The 20,149-nt window shown below is 41.9% G+C and overlaps 1 protein-coding gene across 1 annotated transcript; it reads right to left on the minus strand.

The window, feature by feature from the left end:
• Positions 1 to 4,074: 4,074 nt before the first annotated feature.
• tnfsf11 (TNF superfamily member 11) lies at positions 4,075 to 19,292 on the minus strand. The gene is made up of 4 exons (XM_071341292.1): positions 19,023 to 19,292; positions 15,540 to 15,575; positions 6,992 to 7,127; positions 4,075 to 6,751 (listed from the first exon to the last, which is right to left on the minus strand). Exons 1-4 carry the CDS (start codon positions 19,215 to 19,217, stop codon positions 6,306 to 6,308), a joined length of 813 nt encoding a protein of 270 aa, XP_071197393.1. The 5' UTR covers positions 19,218 to 19,292; the 3' UTR covers positions 4,075 to 6,305.
• Between the last annotated feature and the right edge of the window lie 857 nt (positions 19,293 to 20,149).

Below are 20,149 nucleotides of genomic sequence, written 5' to 3' on the forward strand. Positions count from 1 at the left end.
TGACAATAGCTGTAGGGTGAAGTAGGGGGTTAGACCATATGACAATAGCTGTAGGGTAAAGACGAGTGTTACACCATATGACAATAGCTGTAGGGTAAAGACGAGTGTTAAACCATATGACAATAGCTGTAGGGTAAAGACGAGTGTTACACCATATGACAATAGTTGTAGGGTAAAGACGGGTGTTAGACCATATGACAATAGCTGTAGGGTAAAGACGAGTGTTACACCATATGACAATAGCTGTAGGGTAAAGACGAGTGTTACACCATATGACAATAGCTGTAGGGTAAAGACGAGTGTTACACCATATGACAATAGCTGTAGGGTAAAGACGAGTGTTACACCATATGACAATAGCTGTAGGGTAAAGACGGGGGTTAGACCATATGACAATAGCTGTAGGGTAAAGACGGGGGTTAGACCATATGACAATAGCTGTAGGGTAAAGACGAGTGCTACACCATATGACAATAGCTGTAGGGTAAAGACGGGGGTTAGACCATATGACAATAGCTGTAGGGTAAAGACGAGTGTTACACCATATGACAATAGCTGTAAGGTAAAGACGAGTGTTACACCATATGACAATAGCTGTAGGGTAAAGACGGGGGTTAGACCATATGACAATAGCTGTAGGGTAAAGACGAGTGTTACACCATATGACAATAGCTGTAGGGTAAAGACGAGTGTTACACCATATGACAATAGCTGTAGGGTAAAGACGGGGGTTAGACCATATGACAATAGCTGTAGGGTAAAGACGAGTGTTACACCATATGACAATAGCTGTAGGGTAAATACGAGTGTTACACCATATGACAATAGCTGTGGGGTAAAGACGAGTGTTACACCATATGACAATAGCTGTAGGGTAAAGACGATTGTTACACCATATGACAATAGCTGTAGGGTAAAGACGGGGGTTAGACCATATGACAATAGCTGTAGGGTAAAGACGGGGGTTAGACCATATGACAATAGCTGTAGGGTAAAGACGGGGGTTAGACCATATGACAATAGCTGTAGGGTAAAGACGGGGGTTAGACCATATGACAATAGCTGTAGGGTAAAGACGGGGGTTAGACCATATGACAATAGCTGTAGGGTAAAGACGAGTGTTACACCATATGACAATAGCTGTAGGGTAAAGACGATTGTTACACCATATGACAATAGCTGTAGGGTAAAGACGAGTGTTACACCATATGACAATAGCTGTAGGGTAAAGACGATTGTTACACCATATGACAATAGCTGTAGGGTAAAGACGAGTGTTACACCATATGACAATAGCTGTAGGGTAAAGACGATTGTTACACCATATGACAATAGCTGTAGGGTAAAGACGATTGTTACACCATATGACAATAGCTGTAGGGTAAAGACGATTGTTACACCATATGACAATAGCTGTAGGGTAAAGACGATTGTTACACCATATGACAATAGCTGTAGGGTAAAGACGATTGTTACACCATATGACAATAGCTGTAGGGTAAAGACGATTGTTACACCATATGACAATAGCTGTAGGGTAAAGACGAGTGTTACACCATATGACAATAGCTGTAGGGTAAAGACGAGTGTTACACCATATGACAATAGCTGTAGGGTAAAGACGAGTGTTACACCATATGACAATAGCTGTAGGGTAAAGACGAGTGTTACACCATATGACAATAGCTGTAGGGTAAAGACGATTGTTACACCATATGACAATAGCTGTAGGGTAAAGACGATTGTTACACCATATGACAATAGCTGTAGGGTAAAGACGATTGTTACACCATATGACAATAGCTGTAGGGTAAAGACGATTGTTACACCATATGACAATAGCTGTAGGGTAAAGACGATTGTTACACCATATGACAATAGCTGTAGGGTAAAGACGATTGTTACACCATATGACAATAGCTGTAGGGTAAAGACGATTGTTACACCATATGACAATAGCTGTAGGGTAAAGACGATTGTTACACCATATGACAATAGCTGTAGGGTAAAGACGGGGGTTAGACCATATGTAGTGCTGAGTGATTAGTGCTTTTTGAGGTTGGTTCGGTTTCGGTTTGATAATTTTTTTAAATCAAAATGTAAACTTTTTTTTTTTTATATATATATATATTTTTACATGTACTGCACTATGCATTATGTGGATTGAATTCTGTAACAACACAAAATAAAACAATTAATAAAAGTCCCATGATGGTAGTGACTGCCCATGACTACATATTAACCATCAGTTATTCACATCACTTTAGGCCTACTTTAATAAAATATTTCAGTTAGTGTGTATATTACATTTGTTTTATTTTATTATTTTATTATTTCATTCCAAGTCATCAGGGCTCCTGAGTGGCACATCGGTGTAAGTGCCGTAGACAGGTGGCTACGTAGTCTGGTAATACGACAAACCTTTTTCAACATCTGAAGCAAAATCGCTCTTGGAACATGCAGGAAGTTTGAGTTTGTGCCACGGTATTGATAAACTCCACCCAAGCACCAGCCAATCTAGGGATGTTTGACCGAAGCAGTCAACACTGAGAGCGTTTATGCCCTACAGCTAACATCGAAAAAACAAAGACATTACAAATGCTATTATGCATTGCATTGCTAAGGACATGCTACCAATTAGCACAGTCGAAAAGGAAGGTTTCAAGAAGCTTATCAATTTAATTGACCCCAGGTACGTGCTCCCTGGCCGCAAACATGAAACAATGTTCCTTAAAGTATAATTTTATGTGTAGCTCACATAATAAATAAAAAAATGTAACCTTTATTTATCTAGGCAAGCCAGTTAAGAACAACTTCTTATTTACAATGATGGACTATCGGGGAACAGTGGGTTAACTGCCTTGTTCAGGGGTAGAACAACAGATGTTTACCTTGTCAGCTCGGGATTCAATCTAGCAACCTTTTGGTTATTGGCCCAACGCTCTAACCACTAGGCTACCTGCTGGTTACTGGCCCAACGCTCTAACCACTAGGCTACCTGCTGGTTACTGGCACAACGCTCTAACCACTAGGCTACCTGCTGGTTACTGGCACAACGCTCTAACCACCAGGCTACCTGCTGGTTACTGGCACAACGCTCTAACCACTAGGCTACCTGCTGGTTACTGGCACAACGCTCTAACCACTAGGCTACCTGCTGGTTACTGGCACAACGCTCTAACCACTAGGCTACCTGCTGGTTACTGGCACAACGCTCTAACCACTAGGCTACCTGCTGGTTACTGGCACAACGCTCTAACCACTAGGCTACCTGCTGGTTACTGGCCCAACGCTCTAACCACTAGGCTACCTGCTGGTTACTGGCACAACGCTCTAACCACTAGGCTACCTGCTGGTTACTGGCCCAACGCTCTAACCACTAGGCTACCTGCTGGTTACTGGCACAACGCTCTAACCACTAGGCTACCTGCTGGTTACTGGCCCAACGCTCTAACCACTAGGCTACCTGCTGGTTACTGGCACAACGCTCTAACCACTAGGCTACCTGCTGGTTACTGGCACAACGCTCTAACCACTACCTGCCTAGTGGTTTGTTCAGGCATTAGGCATTCTTGAGTCAGAAGCAGATATGCACCTTTTAAACATTATTTGATTAATATCGTGATAATTATCGTTATCGAATGAAAAAATATTTAGATATCGTGATAATTTATTTGCCATATCGCCCAGCCCTACCTACTACTAATCCCTACTACACTGCACAGTTCGGGCATGATCTGATTTATCTCTAGAGAAACTGCAGCTAAATGTGCCTGGTCAATAGAGCTCACAGGGAAAAAAACTGAACAAAATGGAATTCCAATATTTGAACAGTCAGTCAATTATCTGATTAAAACTGAAAAATAACCGGCATTTCGGTTAATTGCTCAGCGCTAACCACATGACAATAGCTGTAGGGTAAAGACGTGGTGCTGGAGCTGGTGCTGGAGCTTTGGTTAACAAATTTTAAAAACGTTCTGTTCAAGTCTGTAAAGGATGATGTGACACATTATCCACAATTCATAGTATGCGTTATGCATTCATGATAAAAGAATGTTTAACAAACGTCAAACCTATATATAAAAGTAATGATTTTATTAGTTAAATTGACATAAATAAACATCAAATAAAAAAAGGAATGTACAAGATTTAAACTTAAGTTTGCTACGGTCTTATGATGGACAGTATATTCTGCTTCGGCTAGGCAAGTGCACACAGAATTGTCATAATAAAAAAATACTAATACAGAATTTAACATTGAGCCCCTGTGTTTGGACAATAAAAGCGCATCTACTAATAAACGAAGTACTTCCTACTGTAATACAGACATCAAATAAACAACATTTTACAGCAGACAGGTCATTTAAGCAATGGTCCCTATCTGCATTGTTATAGCTAATAAATAAATACATTTAGTGCATATTCTCATTTACCTCAAAGAGTCAAATTAAAAAAGGAACTATAAGTTAAAAGGTGGACCAAAGTCAATTTGGATCCGCTAGTTTCATAAAGACAGGAATCTCTGCTCTCCTCCCCTATGGTAAGACAGGCCAGCTATCTTCAGTATGCATCTTTACATAAGTTGTTTGTGTGTTTTGATAATCATTACTTGTATAAACCACCAAAAACTGGACAAAAGAGTTCAATACTGTGTAATTTGGGGGAAAACGAATCAAAATAAGAAAAAAGACTTGACCCAAACCACAACCATGTTCCCCTCAGTTAATGGGATGATTGCAGCAGGTCTCTCCTGGTTAAACTAAGTACATGCAGTTATGGAGTACTTCTATACTCAATTTTCTGTATTTCCTTGGAAAACAAAAATCAATAGTGATTGATACAGTATTTATCATTGTTCTTACACAGCTGTTGTTATTCCCTTAAATAATGTCTATGTAATGTTAAATGTTGCCTGGGCCTGAATGGGCAGTAATACTGTGTTAACTACTGAATAACCTCCTCCTCAACCTCTAAACTTCAGTTCATCCTTACCCAAGAAAGACAGAGGAGCATCATTGGCTAATGGCTACACTACACTTATGGTACACTCTTAGAAGAAAAAAGGTGCTGCTGTGGTCTAAGGCACTGCATCGCAGTGCTGAGGCGTCACTACAGCCTGGAGTTCGATCCCAGGCTGTGTCACAGCCGGCCATGACCGGGAGTCCCATAGGGCAACGGACAATTAGCCCAGCATCGTCCGGGTTAGGGGAGGGTTTGGCCGGGGGGCTTTCCTTCGCTCATTTCGCTCTAGTGACTCTTTGTGGCAGGTCGGGCGCCTGCAAGCTGACTTCTGTCGTCAGTTGAACAGTGTTTACTCCAACACATTGGTGCAGCTGGCTTCTGGGTTAAGCAAGCAGGTGTTAAGAAAAAGCACGGCTTGACGGGTCATGTTTCAGAGGATGTATGACTCGATCTTTACCTCTTCCGAGCCCGTTGGGGAGTTGCAGCGATGAGAAAAGATCGTAACTACCAATTGGATGTCACGAAATTGGGGAGAAATGTTTTCTATCCAAAAATATAACGGTGCTATCTAGAACCTAAAAGTTTTCTTTGGCTGTCCCCATTGGAGAACCCTTTGAAGAACCCTTTTTGATTCAAGGTAGAACCCTGTTGGTTTCAGGTAGAACCTTTTTGAGTTCCATATAGAACCCTTACCTGGAACCAAAAAGTGTTCTCCTATGGGGACAGACGAAGAACCCTTTTGGAACCCTTTTTTCTAAGAGTGTACCAAAGAGTTCACTGGTGGAAACTCTCCTCAGTTATAAACAAAATACCCCAGCTGTGCTTCTGTTCAGGACGATGACAATGTTTTGTAAACTATGAGGGGCCAGACTAGCGATGAGGAATGACTTTGTGTCGGCTGATAAACAGAAGATAGGATCCACACTGCTATACTTTAAAAACACATCGTAACAACATTTTTCAAAAGTGCTCCCTGGAATGAGAAACATCAACAATCTAAAATGGTTGATAACTATCAACTTTATAAAATGTTTAAAGCATCCTGTGCAGTTTTGGACCTTAAGGAACAGGTTAAGTCTGTGTGAATGGCATATGGGTTTTGTTGAGGCCTAGTGAGTGAACGAAGGTATCCATATCACCTCACTTAAATTACTGCATATCCTAATTCTCTATCTGGTGAAGAGCAACATAGCCCATTCCTTTCAATAAAAACTAAAACACATCAAATACAAATTCAGTAATGTTACATACAACAAGTGCTCTGTCTCTCTCTCAGTGGTTCTTTGGCAGTTACGTCTATAGAACGTTCAGTAGCACATCCTCCTCCTCCTCTGTACGCGGTTTCAGTTCCCTATCTTGATCGCCCCAAAGTACGTCCCCTCTGGTTCAGGATCCAGCATCCAGGCATTGGACACATTAACAAACAGTCCATCCCCTTGCTGTAGCATCACCCCCCTGCCCTGCTGGGCACAGTACATGTTATACTGGGAGTTATTCCAGCGCATGGTGCTGCCTGTCTTCATCAGCACCACAGACTTGCTGGGCAGGGACGTGTGTTTCTCGTGCGAGATGTACTGGATGAGCTGGGCGTTGTTCACGTCCACGGCCTGGGGCGTGGCATCGCCAGGCTCTGTCTCAGGTCCCAGGTCGTAGTAGCGGAAACAGGTCTTGGCGTAGACGGAGTACAGGCCTGGCTCATCCACCAGGAGACGGCCGTCATGGTAACGCATCTTCTTCAGGTGGCCCTGCGCCTCGTCCCAATGGATCATAGCTGCTCTCAGCTCCCCTTCTGGAACAATACAAATACAACAGCCAATCAATAAATTAATGAGTCAATCAGTCAGTTGATCAACTAATCAGTAATACAATCAGTCAATCAATAAGTCAGTCAAAACTTCAATGATTATGTTATTAGTCAAATCTGTCAAACAGATAGAGGTTGTCAGAATTATATTTTCACCATTGTACTGTATACTAGTAATGGTTGCAGTAGGCTAGTTCTAGCTGTAAGCTGTGGCTATGGACTTACTCTTCACATAGTCTATAGTTGCTCTGATTGGTAGATGAGCTGATGGAAGCGCCTCCCTCCCCTGGTTCTTGCAGCGTTGTCTGCCTTTCCTCGGGTCCTTCAGGGCATCGAACATGATGGGTTCCGTCTGCACGTCCTGCGGAAATGGAAAGGGTCATCAACGGGACGCTACAATGCATGTCAGAGGAGAGTGGAACTGTGAGAAGGCGGCAGCGGAGTGAGGAGATGAGAAAACAGCCATCAATAAAATACAATTGTATTGGTTGATTACAAAGTTTAGCAGGTGTTATGGCGGGTGCAGTAAAATGCTTATTTTCCTAGTCCTATCAATCAATGTAGTAAATGTCAATAAGCACACAATAATCCAACATTTTGAGAGGAAAACTCACCTTAAATGAACTGAATGATGAGAATATTGGAATAAAGTAGGCTAATGCAATTGAATGAATGTATCAAATTCTTGCTCATACTGAAACTCCCAAAGTCATATCCAACAATTAGCCTATACTAATTTAAAAGAAATAGAGTTTGGGAAATCCTGACCTAGATGATCATTATTACCACTCCTATTTGCCATATCTTCAATCTAAGCCTACTAGAAAGTGTGTCCCCTCAGGCCTGGAGGAAGCAAAGGTAATTCCGCTACCCAAGAATAGTAAAGCTCCCTTTACTGGCTCAAATAGCCAACCAATCAGCCTGTTACCAACCCTTAGTAAACCTTTGGAAAAAATTGTGTTTGACCAGATACAATGCTATTTTACTGTAAACAAATTGACAACAGACTTTCAAATAACTTATAGGAAAGGACATTCAACAAGCATGGCACTTACACAAATGACTGATGATTGGCTGAGAGAAATTTATGATAAAAATATTGTGGGAGCTGTTTTGTTAGACTTCAGTGTGGCTATATACATTATTGATCATAGTCTGCTGATGGAAAAACTTGTGTTATGGCTTTACATCCCCTGCTATATTGTGGATAGAGTTACCTGTCTAACAGAACACAGAGAGTAATGGAAGCCTCTCTAACATAATACAGGTAGATTCAGGAATTCCCCAGGGCAGCTGTCTAGGCCCCTTACTTTATTGAATATTTACTAATGACATGCCACTGGCCTGAGTAAAGCCAGTGTGTCTATGTTTGCGGATAGCTCAACACTATACACGTCAGCTACTACAGCAAGTGAAATCACTGCAACACTACAATAAAGAGCTGCAGTTAGTTTCAGAATGGGTGGCAAGGAATAAGTTAGTACTAAATATTTAAAAACCTAAAAGCATTGTATTTGGGAGAAATCATTCACTAAACCCTAAACCTCAACTAAATCTTGTAATAAATAATGTGGAACTTGAGCAAGTTGAGGTGACTAAACTGCTTGGAGTAAACCTGGATTGTAAATTGTCATGGTCAAAACATGTTGATACAACAGTAGCTAAGATGGGGAGAAGTCTGTCCATAATAAAGTGCTGCTCTTCCTTTTTAACACTATCAACAAGGAAGGTCCTACAGGCCCTAGTTTTGTCGCACCTGGACTACTGTTCAGTCATGTGGTCAGGTGCCACAAAGAGGGACCTCGGAAAATTACAATTGTCTCAGAACAGGGCAGCACGGCTGGCCCTTAAATGTACACAGAGAGCTAACATTAATAATATGCATGTAAATCTCATGGCTCAAAATGGAAGAGATTGACTTCATCATTACTTGTTTTTGTAAGAAGTGTTGACATGCTGAATGCACCAAGGTGTCTGTTTAAACTACTAGCACACAGCTCAGACACCCGTGCACACTCCACAAGTCATGCCACCAAAGGTCTCTTCACAATCCCAGAATCAAGAACAGACTACGGGGGGGGGGGGGGGGGGGGCACAGTACTACATAGAGCCATGACCATGGAACTCTATTCCACATCAGGTAACAGTAGAATCAAATTTAAAAACCAGATAAAAATACAACTTATGGAACAGCGGGGACTGTGAAGAGACACACAGGCACAGACACACATACACGTGATAAGACATGTACTCTACACACATGTACACATGGATGTTGTATGGTAAATATATGATAGTGGAGTAGTGGCCTGAAGGAACACACTAAATGTATTGGGTAAAGTGTTATGAAATGTAATGTCATGTAATGTTTTAAATTATATTTAACTGCCTTAATGTTGTTGGACCCCAGGAAGAGTAGCTGGTGCCTTGGCAGCAGCTAATAGGGATCCTTAATAATTACAAATACACATTTCAGCACCGACTTAATTGGGACAGCGCCAACTCGCTGCTTTGAGACAAGAGTAGGGAACTCGTCTTGATTAATTAATCAATCAATGTCAGATTTTTGTTTTCACTGAATCTCCATTTGGATATTTGGTAACAATTAGGCTGGGAAAATGTTAACGTTAGCTAAGTTTTTTAGTTTGCTCATATATTAGCTGACCCCCCAAAAAGTATAGCATGTTATGTAGCTTAACAAGTGTAATTTGCTCTTTACTCGTGTAGTACCCTGTCCGACTCCCGACCAAAAGCCTGTGACTTGTCTGATAATCAATCAATGTGATTTTTTTCAGTGAATCTCTGTCTGTATTTTAGCGACCCTCAGGAGGTAAGGTGGGCAGACCCTGCCCCAGGCTGGCAGCAACAGTCATGTTCATTGTTGATGGGTTTGTTATGGTAATAGAAGAAGGGGGAGCTGCACATTGGTTTGTGGGGATATAAATAGTGGGGAGAGACCCATTTTCTCGCTCTCGTGATTATTTCTCTGGGGAGATACCTCCCGCTGGACTGTGATTTATGGCTTGCTAGTTCATGCTAGGTTTGTTGTTTTGTGCAGTTCCCCGTTACTCCGTGCATTGTAACATTCAAATGCCTGTTGGCATTAACCGTATTTCCCTCTCTGTCCGTTTGTTATTTAAGCTAGTAAAGTTATAAGATTGGGAAACCTGTAAACGCCACAGTATTTTTGGATAATTGATCTCTGGCTGGGCAAATGGAGGTGCTAGCTCATTTTCCCATCTAGCACTGATCAGAAACATATAGCATGCCATAATGTAGCCTAAATCAAGTGTATTGTTTTCCACTTGACTCACGTAGTAGCCTTATATAATTTATCCACAATCAAGCTATGAGAGTACATCCTGTTTTATCTGCCTTAATGTAACAGCCTACTTCAATATAACAAATTATTATAATAATTTGTTTGTCATTACACAGCATACAAGTCATTCATGCCTTTCAATAAAATAAAGCATTTTATTTTGAAATAAAATAAGAAAGGGAGCCTTGAATAATGAAACAATAAATAAATAAGATGTTCTGCCAAAAATAAATGTTTAAATGCCCTGTGTTTTGAATGCATGTTTTATGAAGAAAACCTTTGGATCAGTTATGGGTCTACTTTTGATAGTTTACTAGGTCCAGCAAGGCACATTAGCAGGGAAGTCTAGGGTGTACCCCCTGACTTATTCCACATGTTGTTGTGTTACAACCTGAATACAAAATGCATTAAATAGATTTTTAGCCCAACCATCTACACACAATACCCCATAATGACAAAGTGAAAATATTTTTTGGCAAATGTATTGAAAACGAAATACAGAAATATCTAATTTACATAAGTATTGACACCCCCTGAGTCTATACATGTTAGAATCACCTTTGGCAGCGATTACAGCAGTGAGTCTTTCTGGGTAAGTCTCAAGAGTTTTGCTCATCTGGATTGTACAATATTAGCACATTATTTATTATTTTATTCACCAAGCTCTGTCAAGTTGGTGTTGATCATTGCTAGACAGCCATTTTCAGGTCTTGCCATAGATTTCCAAGACGATTTAAGTCAAAACTGTAACTAGGCCACTCAGGAACATTCAATGTCATCTTGGTAAGCAACTCCAGTGTATATTTGGCCTTATGTTTTAGGTTATTGAATTTGTCTTTCACTGTCTGTAGGAAAGCAGACTGAACCAGGTTTTCCTCTGGGAGTGTGCCTGTGCTTAGCTCTATTAACTCCCTTGTCCTTGCAGACGACAAGCATACCCATAACATGATGCAGCCACCACCATGCTTGAAAAAATGAAGAGTAGTACTCAGTGATGTGTTGTGTTGGATTTGCCCCAAACATAATGCTTTGTATTCAGGACATAAAGTACTTTTCTTTGCCACATTTTTTACAGTTTTATTTCAGTGCTTTATTGCAAACAGGATGCATGTTTTGGAATATTTGTATTCTGTACAGGCTTCCTTCTTTTGACTCTGTCATTTAGGTTAGTAATGTAGAGTAACTACAATGTTGTTGATCCATCCTCAGTTTTCTCCCATCACAGCCATTAATCAATGAGACTCAATCAAATGTATTTATGAAGGCTTTTTTACATCAGCAGATGCCACAAAGTGCTATACAGAAACCCAGCCTAAAACCCAAAACAGCAAGCAATGCAGATGTAGAAGCACAGTGGCTAGGAAAAACTCCCTAGAAAGGCAGGAACCTACAGTAGGAAGAAATGTAGAGAGGAACCAGGCTCAGAGGGGTGGTCAGTCTTCTTCTGGCTGTGCCGGGTGGAGATTATAAGAGTACATGGCCATTAAGGCCAGATAGTTTTAAACACATCTTGAAGAACAATGTAACTATTTTAAAGTCACCATTGGCCTCATGGTGAAATCCCTGAGCGGTTTCCTTCCTCGCCGACAACTGAGTTAGGAAGGGCGCCTGTATCTTTGTAGTGACTGGGTGTATTGATACACCATCCAAAGTGTAATTAATAACTTCACAATGTTCAAAGAGATATTCAATGTCTGCTTTTTTTTCTCTTTTTTACCCATCTACCAATAGGTGCCCTTCTTTGCGAGGCATTGGAAAACCCTCCTGTTCTTAATTGTATTTGTGGGGTACAGAGATGAGGTAGTCATTAAAAAATCATGTTAAACACTATTATTGCACACAGAGTGAGTCCATGCAACTTATTATGTGACTTTTTAAGCGCATTTCTACTCCTGAACGTATTTAGGATTGCAATAACAAACGGGTTGAATACTTATTGACTAAAGATATTTCAGTGTTTCATTTTGAATACATTTTTTAAAAATTCTGAAAACATAATTCCACTTTTAAATTATGGGGTATTGTGGTTAGGCCAGTGACACAAAATCTCAGTTTAATACATTTTAAATTCAGGCTGTAACACAAAATGTGGAATAAGTGTATCAATACTTTCTGAAGGCACTGAATCGGCGTTAACAGATGCATTGGATTCTCCTGATACTGAGATGCGCTGCCTGTCGTGGTCTCATGGATCATCATTCTCCCGAGTGCACTCCAGCCTATTCGTATCGCTAAATTGAAATATTTAAATCATCAGAAAAATAAGTTTAATCATGGCCACAAATTTCTCTGGCCCAGCCAATATTGGAATCCTTGCACCGCTAGTGTCTGCAGCTGAGAGAGAGCTGTAGTAGGCTAAAAGGTGCTCAGACAGTTTTTTATTTTCTTAATACAGCACGGCAAGCCCAAAACCCGCCCAGCCCAGTCCGAATCAATTCACAGAATTTGAGGCCTGGCCGGCTGTCAGGTTCGAGCTGAGAATGAGGGCTCTAGTGACCGCAAACCTCTATCTCGAAGTGATTTATCATTAGCCCAATCATAATACTTTCTAAGCAGTCGCTAGCGCCACATATTTCAACCAATGCTTATTTCATTGTCTATTTTAATTATAGCTTATGCTGTGTGTGTACAGGCGTGCATGTGTGTGTTTCCCACACACTTCTCCCATTAGTTCTGCCTAGTGAACCTCTAAGCCCGGAGCTCTGAGTTGTGAGCAGCACCAGAAATTGTGGTGTGGTTCTGGGACCCTAGGGCTGCTGGGTAATGTCACCTTTCAGATGGATGTTCCTTTCACAGTTCTGGCACCACTTCTAAATCTGATTAGATTCACCCCTGGAGTGGTGCGATGACATGTGTATCCCCAGTCTGAGCTATAGTACACAGACTGGAGACAAGACACAGCACATAGAGAAAAACACAGTCTCTATGCAAGTAAACAGCCTGCCTGCCTGCCTCACTGAACAGGTTCCGTGTGAAGACCTACTGTCTGTCTGCTAGAGACACTTACTTCCAGAACAGAGACATCCTGTAGATGTTTCAACTTGTTTTATAATTTCAGTATAATTTCCCACATTTTGATCAGCCCTGGTATGCCTGAAATCTCATCTCCGCTCTACCTCGAGCCAATAAATACAATTAAATATCAGAAACAAAAGCGAAGTGTTGACTTGAACACTGTTGAAGATTGTTCTTAAATTACCTGAAAACCACAAATGGACACACAACACCTGTGAATAGGAATGGCACAGAACATTTAAAATAAAACAGACTACTGCCCTGGAATGATCATCACGGTGGTTTGCAGCAACATTGGTGCACCTGCATAACACTAATATTAAGTCTTGTATATTTACTCCCAAAACAGGAGCTGACGGACTTGTACCATGTTCAGTCCAAGATCAGTATAGTCTCTCTTCCAAAAACAATTTGCTGTGTAAACATGTTTATAGAAAAGTGGTTTAGAATTAGACAGGGTAAACAAGTCTGGCCAAGGCTATGGAGAAATCACGAACTAACTCCCCCTGGCCCAACAATTTGGCATTTAGCTTTGATTTGTGGTGAGACACTCGACCACCTCATACCTCCTTACCAGGAAGAGAAGATTACTTTCGCTGGAGATCTACAGAGCAGAGGCTCAGGCTGGGGTAGTAACTGTTTACTACAGGACTGTAGTTATCCACTCCAGTGATGCACTGTATTATTCTATTGTATCACCTTTCACCCAGTTCAGTCCACTGTCCACTGAGCAATAGACTACAGCCATGAGTCATCAGTTCCAACCCATTGAGCTCTGAGTGTTCTGTGCTCTCTGACCCTCCTGCCATCACGCTGACCACAGGTCCAATGCAGCCAGCCCACTGTAGGTCTAATATGTCTGGATCAAAGAGCACTTAACAAAGGCAAACATGAGACGTGACAGCTCTTAATAATACCTGCTCTTTAACAAACCCACTCATTTGTCAGCGAAGTAACACTGGTCCCTGGGAAGACTATCACAACGCACGCACCCACACACATACACACACAATGATAACACACAGGGAGCCAAATAAACCTTTCAGCCTCACACCTCATAAAGCCTAGAGCAGGGTTCACTCTGCAGCCTGGAGGCTGGAGCAGGGCTGAGACTACAACATGGGAACCATCCCAGTCTGAGATGTCAGCCTGATGACACAGAGGCCTCCTCAGTCCAAGGCAGAGCAGAGACAGCAGAGCAGAGTGGGTGGTTTGTCTAAGCCTCCTCTGGGGCAACAAGGGCAAATTCAAAATACATTATGGGAAACTAAACACAGCTAAGCAAAGCAGAGCGGATTCCTTTCTTTCTGTGTTGTTTTAATTCCTGAAAAGATTCTGCTGTTGCCGGGGGAAACCTGTGCCAGCAAGATGGTGGAATGTTCCAAAAAGGATTTACAGAAAACCCATGTCAGACCTCAACAATGGTGCATTCCGCCGCAACCACCGTTCTACGCCACTGTTACTGATGAGCGAAGATTACTCTGAACACATATGTACGTTATGCCATTGTCATTAATGAGTGAAGGTTATGCAGGACACTTAGCAATCACTGCCGCCAAACCATGACATCACTTGATTGGTGCCGCATGTACAATACAGTAAACTACAGGCAAATCTGACTAGGCCTACCCCCCAATCCTCGCTTTATTGGGAGATTAAACATGTCTGACCCCTGATCAGTGGGTAGGGACTGTGAGGATGGCTTGACCTCTACAGGCTTCTGACCACACTGGGGTTAGGGTTTGAAGCTGGTTTTGGCTTAGGGTGTACATTTGCTGTGGTAGGCACAAAAACAGAACCATGGGAACAGCAAGACTAAGCGCAAATTTGAGAATGGGTAACCTTGTTTTGGTTATAATATAAATGTCTCACCATTTACCTACTGTACACTCCATGCTGATAATACTGTTCACTCATGGATGCAAGTTATAGGAGGAGGAAATGCTTACCAGGTGTAATCTGTTATAGTAACACCTTGTTCACTTGGTGAAATACAATTGCTGAACATACACACCATGGTGGTTTCCCAATAGTTTCCCCAGCTATTGATATTCTGGTTTGGCCAAATAGGATTGCCATAGGCTAACTCACACACAGGACAAGGCTGTTTCGTGTCAAAGAATCAGTGAATGAAGCCAAAAAGAAAACAGCTTCGGAATTTACATCCTGTAGATACTGTAATCTGATAAAATACTGTAATCTGATTTACTTTCGAAAGGGCAATTATCTTTTGATTACATACCAAATAGTGTAACTAAATAACATCTGATATAAAATTGTAAAATAAATTGTAACCCAACAATCTCTGAGCTTTAATGACAAACATAGCCCTATTAATTGTACCTTACCAGGAAGTACCGGACAACATTACAGTAAAAACCCTCTAATGTGGACCAATGAGAGGGTTGGTTATTATGATCAGACGGGTCGACTCACCTCCATTGGCTGCTGCGTTGCAGAGGAGAGATCGACCTGGAAGCAGAAACACGGGCGTTAGGAAGACACATATTACCTAACAATCCCCCTAATTTATAAGAAAACAGACACAGTTTGTTGACAGGTAGCCTCAAGCTTGTCACAATTCACTGACTGAAACCTGGAAGACCTACTCTGACTTTTAGTGACTGCTTGGCAGGCAGTGTATCCCTAGGTTAGAGGTGCCAGTTCTCTGTTCAGGTCTGCACCAGGCCTCTTCAACCATTCCCCATACCCATACCCATTCCCATCCCCATACCCCCATCTAGAACCAGATGTCCTGTACATTCTGGTCTCTCAGATCCTGAGGCACGGTGCTGTGCTGCCTCCTACTCCCCCATCAGATACAGTAACTCCTACAGATGTCCTGTACATTCTGGTCTCTCAGATCCTGAGGCACGGTGCTGTGCTGCCTCCTACTCCCCCATCAGATACAGTAACTCCTACAGATGTCCTGTACATTCTGGTCTCTCAGATCCTGAGGCACGGTGCTGTGCTGCCTCCTACTCCCCCATCAGATACAGTAACTCCTACAGATGTCCTGTACATTCTGGTCTCTCAGATCCTGAGGCACGGTGCTGTGCTGCCTCCTACTCCATCAGATACAGTAACTCCTACAGATGTCCTGTACATTCTGGTCTCTCAGATCCTGAGGCACGGTGCTGTGCTGCCTCCTACTCCCCCATCAGATACAGTAACTCCTACAGATGTCCTGTACATTCTGGTCTCTCAGATCCTGAGGCACGGTGCTGTGCTGCCTCCTACTCCCCCAACAGATACAGTAACTCCTACAGATGTCCTGTACATTCTGGTCTCTCAGATCCTGAGGCACGGTGCTGTGCTGCCTCCTACTCCCCCATCAGATACAGTAACTCCTACAGATGTCCTGTACATTCTGGTCTCTCAGATCCTGAGGCACGGTGCTGTGCTGCCTCCTACTCCCCCATCAGATACAGTAACTCCTACAGATGTCCTGTACATTCTGGTCTCTCAGATCCTGAGGCACGGTGCTGTGCTGCCTCCTACTCCCCCATCAGATACAGTAACTCCTACAGATGTTCAGACAGGGGGAGCAGTGCATCTGGTCCTTGTGCCAAATACAACTCTAATAGCCATCTCTCATTTTTACATTTAAGTCATTTAGCAAAAGCTCGGGGGACCAGAATGACTTGCATAAATGTTCATACTTTTTCGTACTGGTCCCCCGTGGGAATCAAACCCACAACCCTGGCGTTGCAAGCACCATGCTCTACCACCTGAACCAGGGACATCACGATAATGATATTATCACGATACTTAGGTGCCGATAGGATATGTATTACAATTCTAACGCTTCAAACAACCGATAGTGTCTTTGCGCAAAATAGTAAGCAGCATCATCTGTATATGTGTGCAACAAAAGTTCAACATTCACCTTCTGCTACCATTTCTGTCAAGCTGTCTAATCATACAGTTTGAAACATTTTGATAAATCCAACGTATGTACCACACCGAACGCACTGCAACTGCCTCTGCAAGTCATTGTTGCAAGGCAAACACAGCGTTCCATTGGAAATGACTGTAATTCTGGTGTACCAAAATGCAATGACGCTGTCAGTGTGTTCGAAGCGTGAATGTATTGTGATTCAATACTGTGATTTCATTGCGATTCGATGTTCCAAACATATCACTCACATATTGTCTGCTGCAGAAAGACAAGAGAGCCATGAGAAAACAAGTTTTGTTCAGTCATGGAAATAACAGTTGGTGAAAACAAATTGGCTCCCTATTTAAAAAGAAGATGGAGAACAAGCTATGAACAAAAAATACTGGAGTTTTTGTGCAGGTATAGCCAACTAGCACAAAAATAAAAATGCGATATTGTCAAAACGATACATCGTCAAAAATAATATCCCGATATGTAAATGTATAACGTTTTTACTACCATCTCTCTCCCTCTCTTTTTCTGCCCGTCTCCTGTTCTCTTTCCTCTCCTTCTCTCTCTCTATCTAGCTATATATTCTCATCACTCTCCTCCCTTTCCCTCTCTTTCTCTCACCCAACACCCCTCTCTCTCTTTCCTACTTGGGCTCTTCTCCAGGAGTTAACAAGCTCCCGACACACACCACTGTGTTTATGCCAAAAGATTGGTCAACCAACATTGACATCATTCTGCAGCAGGCTCTCTCCACACACACACACCATTCTGGGCTTCATTAGGCCTACGTGTGAAGACTGATGGAGCATCATGATGGAACTGAAATGTTTTCTTGTTGTTTGGCTTGTTGAAACATGACTATCATTCAACTCTAGAAACCACCATAAAGCAATAATAACAACCCAGAAATAATGTTAATGCCGTCTTATACAAGACTGATTGTGCAGGGTGATAGTGGTACATGACAGGTTAGCTACCTGACTGGCACTGAAGCACATAAATATCACTGACATGTTATTCTGTCTCTCTCTGTGCTGAGGGCTCAATGGCTTGACTGGAGAAGACTTGGAGCTCAAATAGAACTGGTAAATATTCATATTGTGTTTTTTTTCTTTGGCAATACCAATGTGTAATTATGTCATGCCAATAAAGCATGTTTGAATTTGGTTTTTAATTTGAAAACATCTTCAGTAGAGATTATTGGATGGTTTCTAAAACCAACTACCCCAACTACGTCATACACTATAAGAAACATTTGTTTATTCTCATTCCCGACAGAAAACTGTAAATAACAGAGTAAACATTCCTGCTTAAGTAAAAACAGATGTATTTTACAAACAAGATTACTTGAATGACATCTTTATATAGGCTACACTATCCCCATTTGGCAACACTCACTATTGAGATGTTTCTTTGTAAAAACGGGAGATTGCTTTGATAAGGTCTGTGACATGGAAAATACTGTCTTGCTGATATAACTTAACTCCTTATAATCTGTGCAGACAATCTCATCAGTAGAGAGATATGCTATTTCAGAGTGCTGACAGCTGGTTTTACTATTGGGGACAAATTCACAGAATTACCGCCACTGGGTCTCGAGAGCAGAGATTGTTCAAAAGGAAAGTGCTCGCGCACTTCAGCCGCAAGTTCCTCAAGAAGTTGCGAGCCCAAACTGTATCCGCAAACCTGCAGGCTTGAATGATATTCAACCATGTGCGCTTGAAACAGCAAAAGGCTATAGGTTTGGCTATTCCAATGCAATGCAAACAAGACAACTGTTTAATGTAGCCCACTTTTCACTCTCAATTTTAAACTTAATGTGAGTCAATTACAATTTCAAAACTGCGCAACAATTTTTGCAGATTGTTTTACCCTATTGTCAGGCTGCTTCTTTAAAGTCGAATTTAATGTAGCCATCCGCAAGTTCAAGATATAATGCTGACGCGCACCTGTGCACATGTCGCAACTCGCAAGTGTGTCGCATAGTTATGTTATCACCCGTTGTGCGTCTTGAAAGTGTTTCTTACCTCTTGGAGATAACCTGTCAAGTGTAACAAGATCGCCACACTCGATGCAATCTGCAGCAATCCCATAACAGCCAGAGTAACGAATATAAACGGTCTATATTTGGGTTCAGAGCCATGGGACGGGTGGTAGCGGGACTGAGCGCCCTCCATGTCGGCGTGGTTCCTCAGGTAGCCTCGGTAATCATTAGCTGCCATGGTGAGTCGTGGTGCTCTGGATGTATAGACTACTCTCACTGGAAGGAAGGAAGTTCTGAACTTCTGACAGAGGAGAGCTATAAACAGTGGGTGGGCAGAAGACTAGCGGCTCCCTCTGTAGAGAGACAGCCAATCAGACGAAAGATATCTTTAGTCTAGTGTGTGTGTATGTGTGTGTGTGCTACCGTTAAAGACAACGTCGTGCATACACACAAACATACACAGAACCATAACTGTGGTACAGGACAGGTTCATCTAGACCGGGCTCTTTATAACACACAGCAGTTGCGGCGCGTCAAACCCCCTCCAGCCAAACGAGCAGACACCTGATCATCTTCCCCCTCGACGGTGATGGAATGATTGGCAAGGTTACATTTGCTAGATTAAAAAAGAGATATGGCAGTTATAACCACTTTATGAAGGTTTTATAATGATAGGAGTCATTTTTATGCTAAAGATTTGGAAACGTGTAGAATTTAAGGAAATTAGCTTTAAAACTGCACATTTTTCTCTCAGCCCATAGCAAAATGTGTAGAATAGCAGGAAAATAACTTTAATACTGTAAGCATTTCTCTCAGCCACATGGCAAAGTGTGTAGAATTGCAGGAAATGTGCTTTTTTTTGTCTCTGGGGCCAACAGGAGGGGGAGGGCCTCTAACATGTACAGTGCCTGATTTTGTGTCACTGGCTTCCTTACAATACCCCATCATGTCAAAGTGGAATGTTTGGGGCAAATTCAACACAACACATCACTGAGTACCACTCTTCATATTTTGAAGCATGGTGGTATCTGCATCAGGTTATGGATATGCTTGTCATTGGCAAGGACTTGTTTGTTTTTGGGGGGTTAAAAAGGAATAGAGTAGAGCTAAGCACCCGCAAAATCCTAGAGGAAAACCTGGTTCCGCAAAATCCTAGAGGAAAACCTGGTT

This window comes from Salvelinus alpinus, chromosome 14 (genome assembly GCF_045679555.1).
Source record: "Salvelinus alpinus chromosome 14, SLU_Salpinus.1, whole genome shotgun sequence".
NCBI classification, from domain to species: domain Eukaryota; kingdom Metazoa; phylum Chordata; class Actinopteri; order Salmoniformes; family Salmonidae; genus Salvelinus; species Salvelinus alpinus.

Bases quoted from the DNA above. Each gene is read 5' to 3' on its own strand.
- tnfsf11 (XM_071341292.1), bottom strand. From the start codon at position 19,217: ATGGCAGCTAATGATTACCGAGGCTACCTGAGGAACCACGCCGACATG. The intron at 7,128-15,539 runs GTGAGTCGACCC...CCATTTCCGCAG, and splicing joins CAACGCAGCAGCCAATGGAG to GACGTGCAGACGGAACCCAT. The intron at 6,752-6,991 runs GTAAGTCCATAG...GTATTGTTCCAG, and splicing joins AACTATAGACTATGTGAAGA to AAGGGGAGCTGAGAGCAGCT.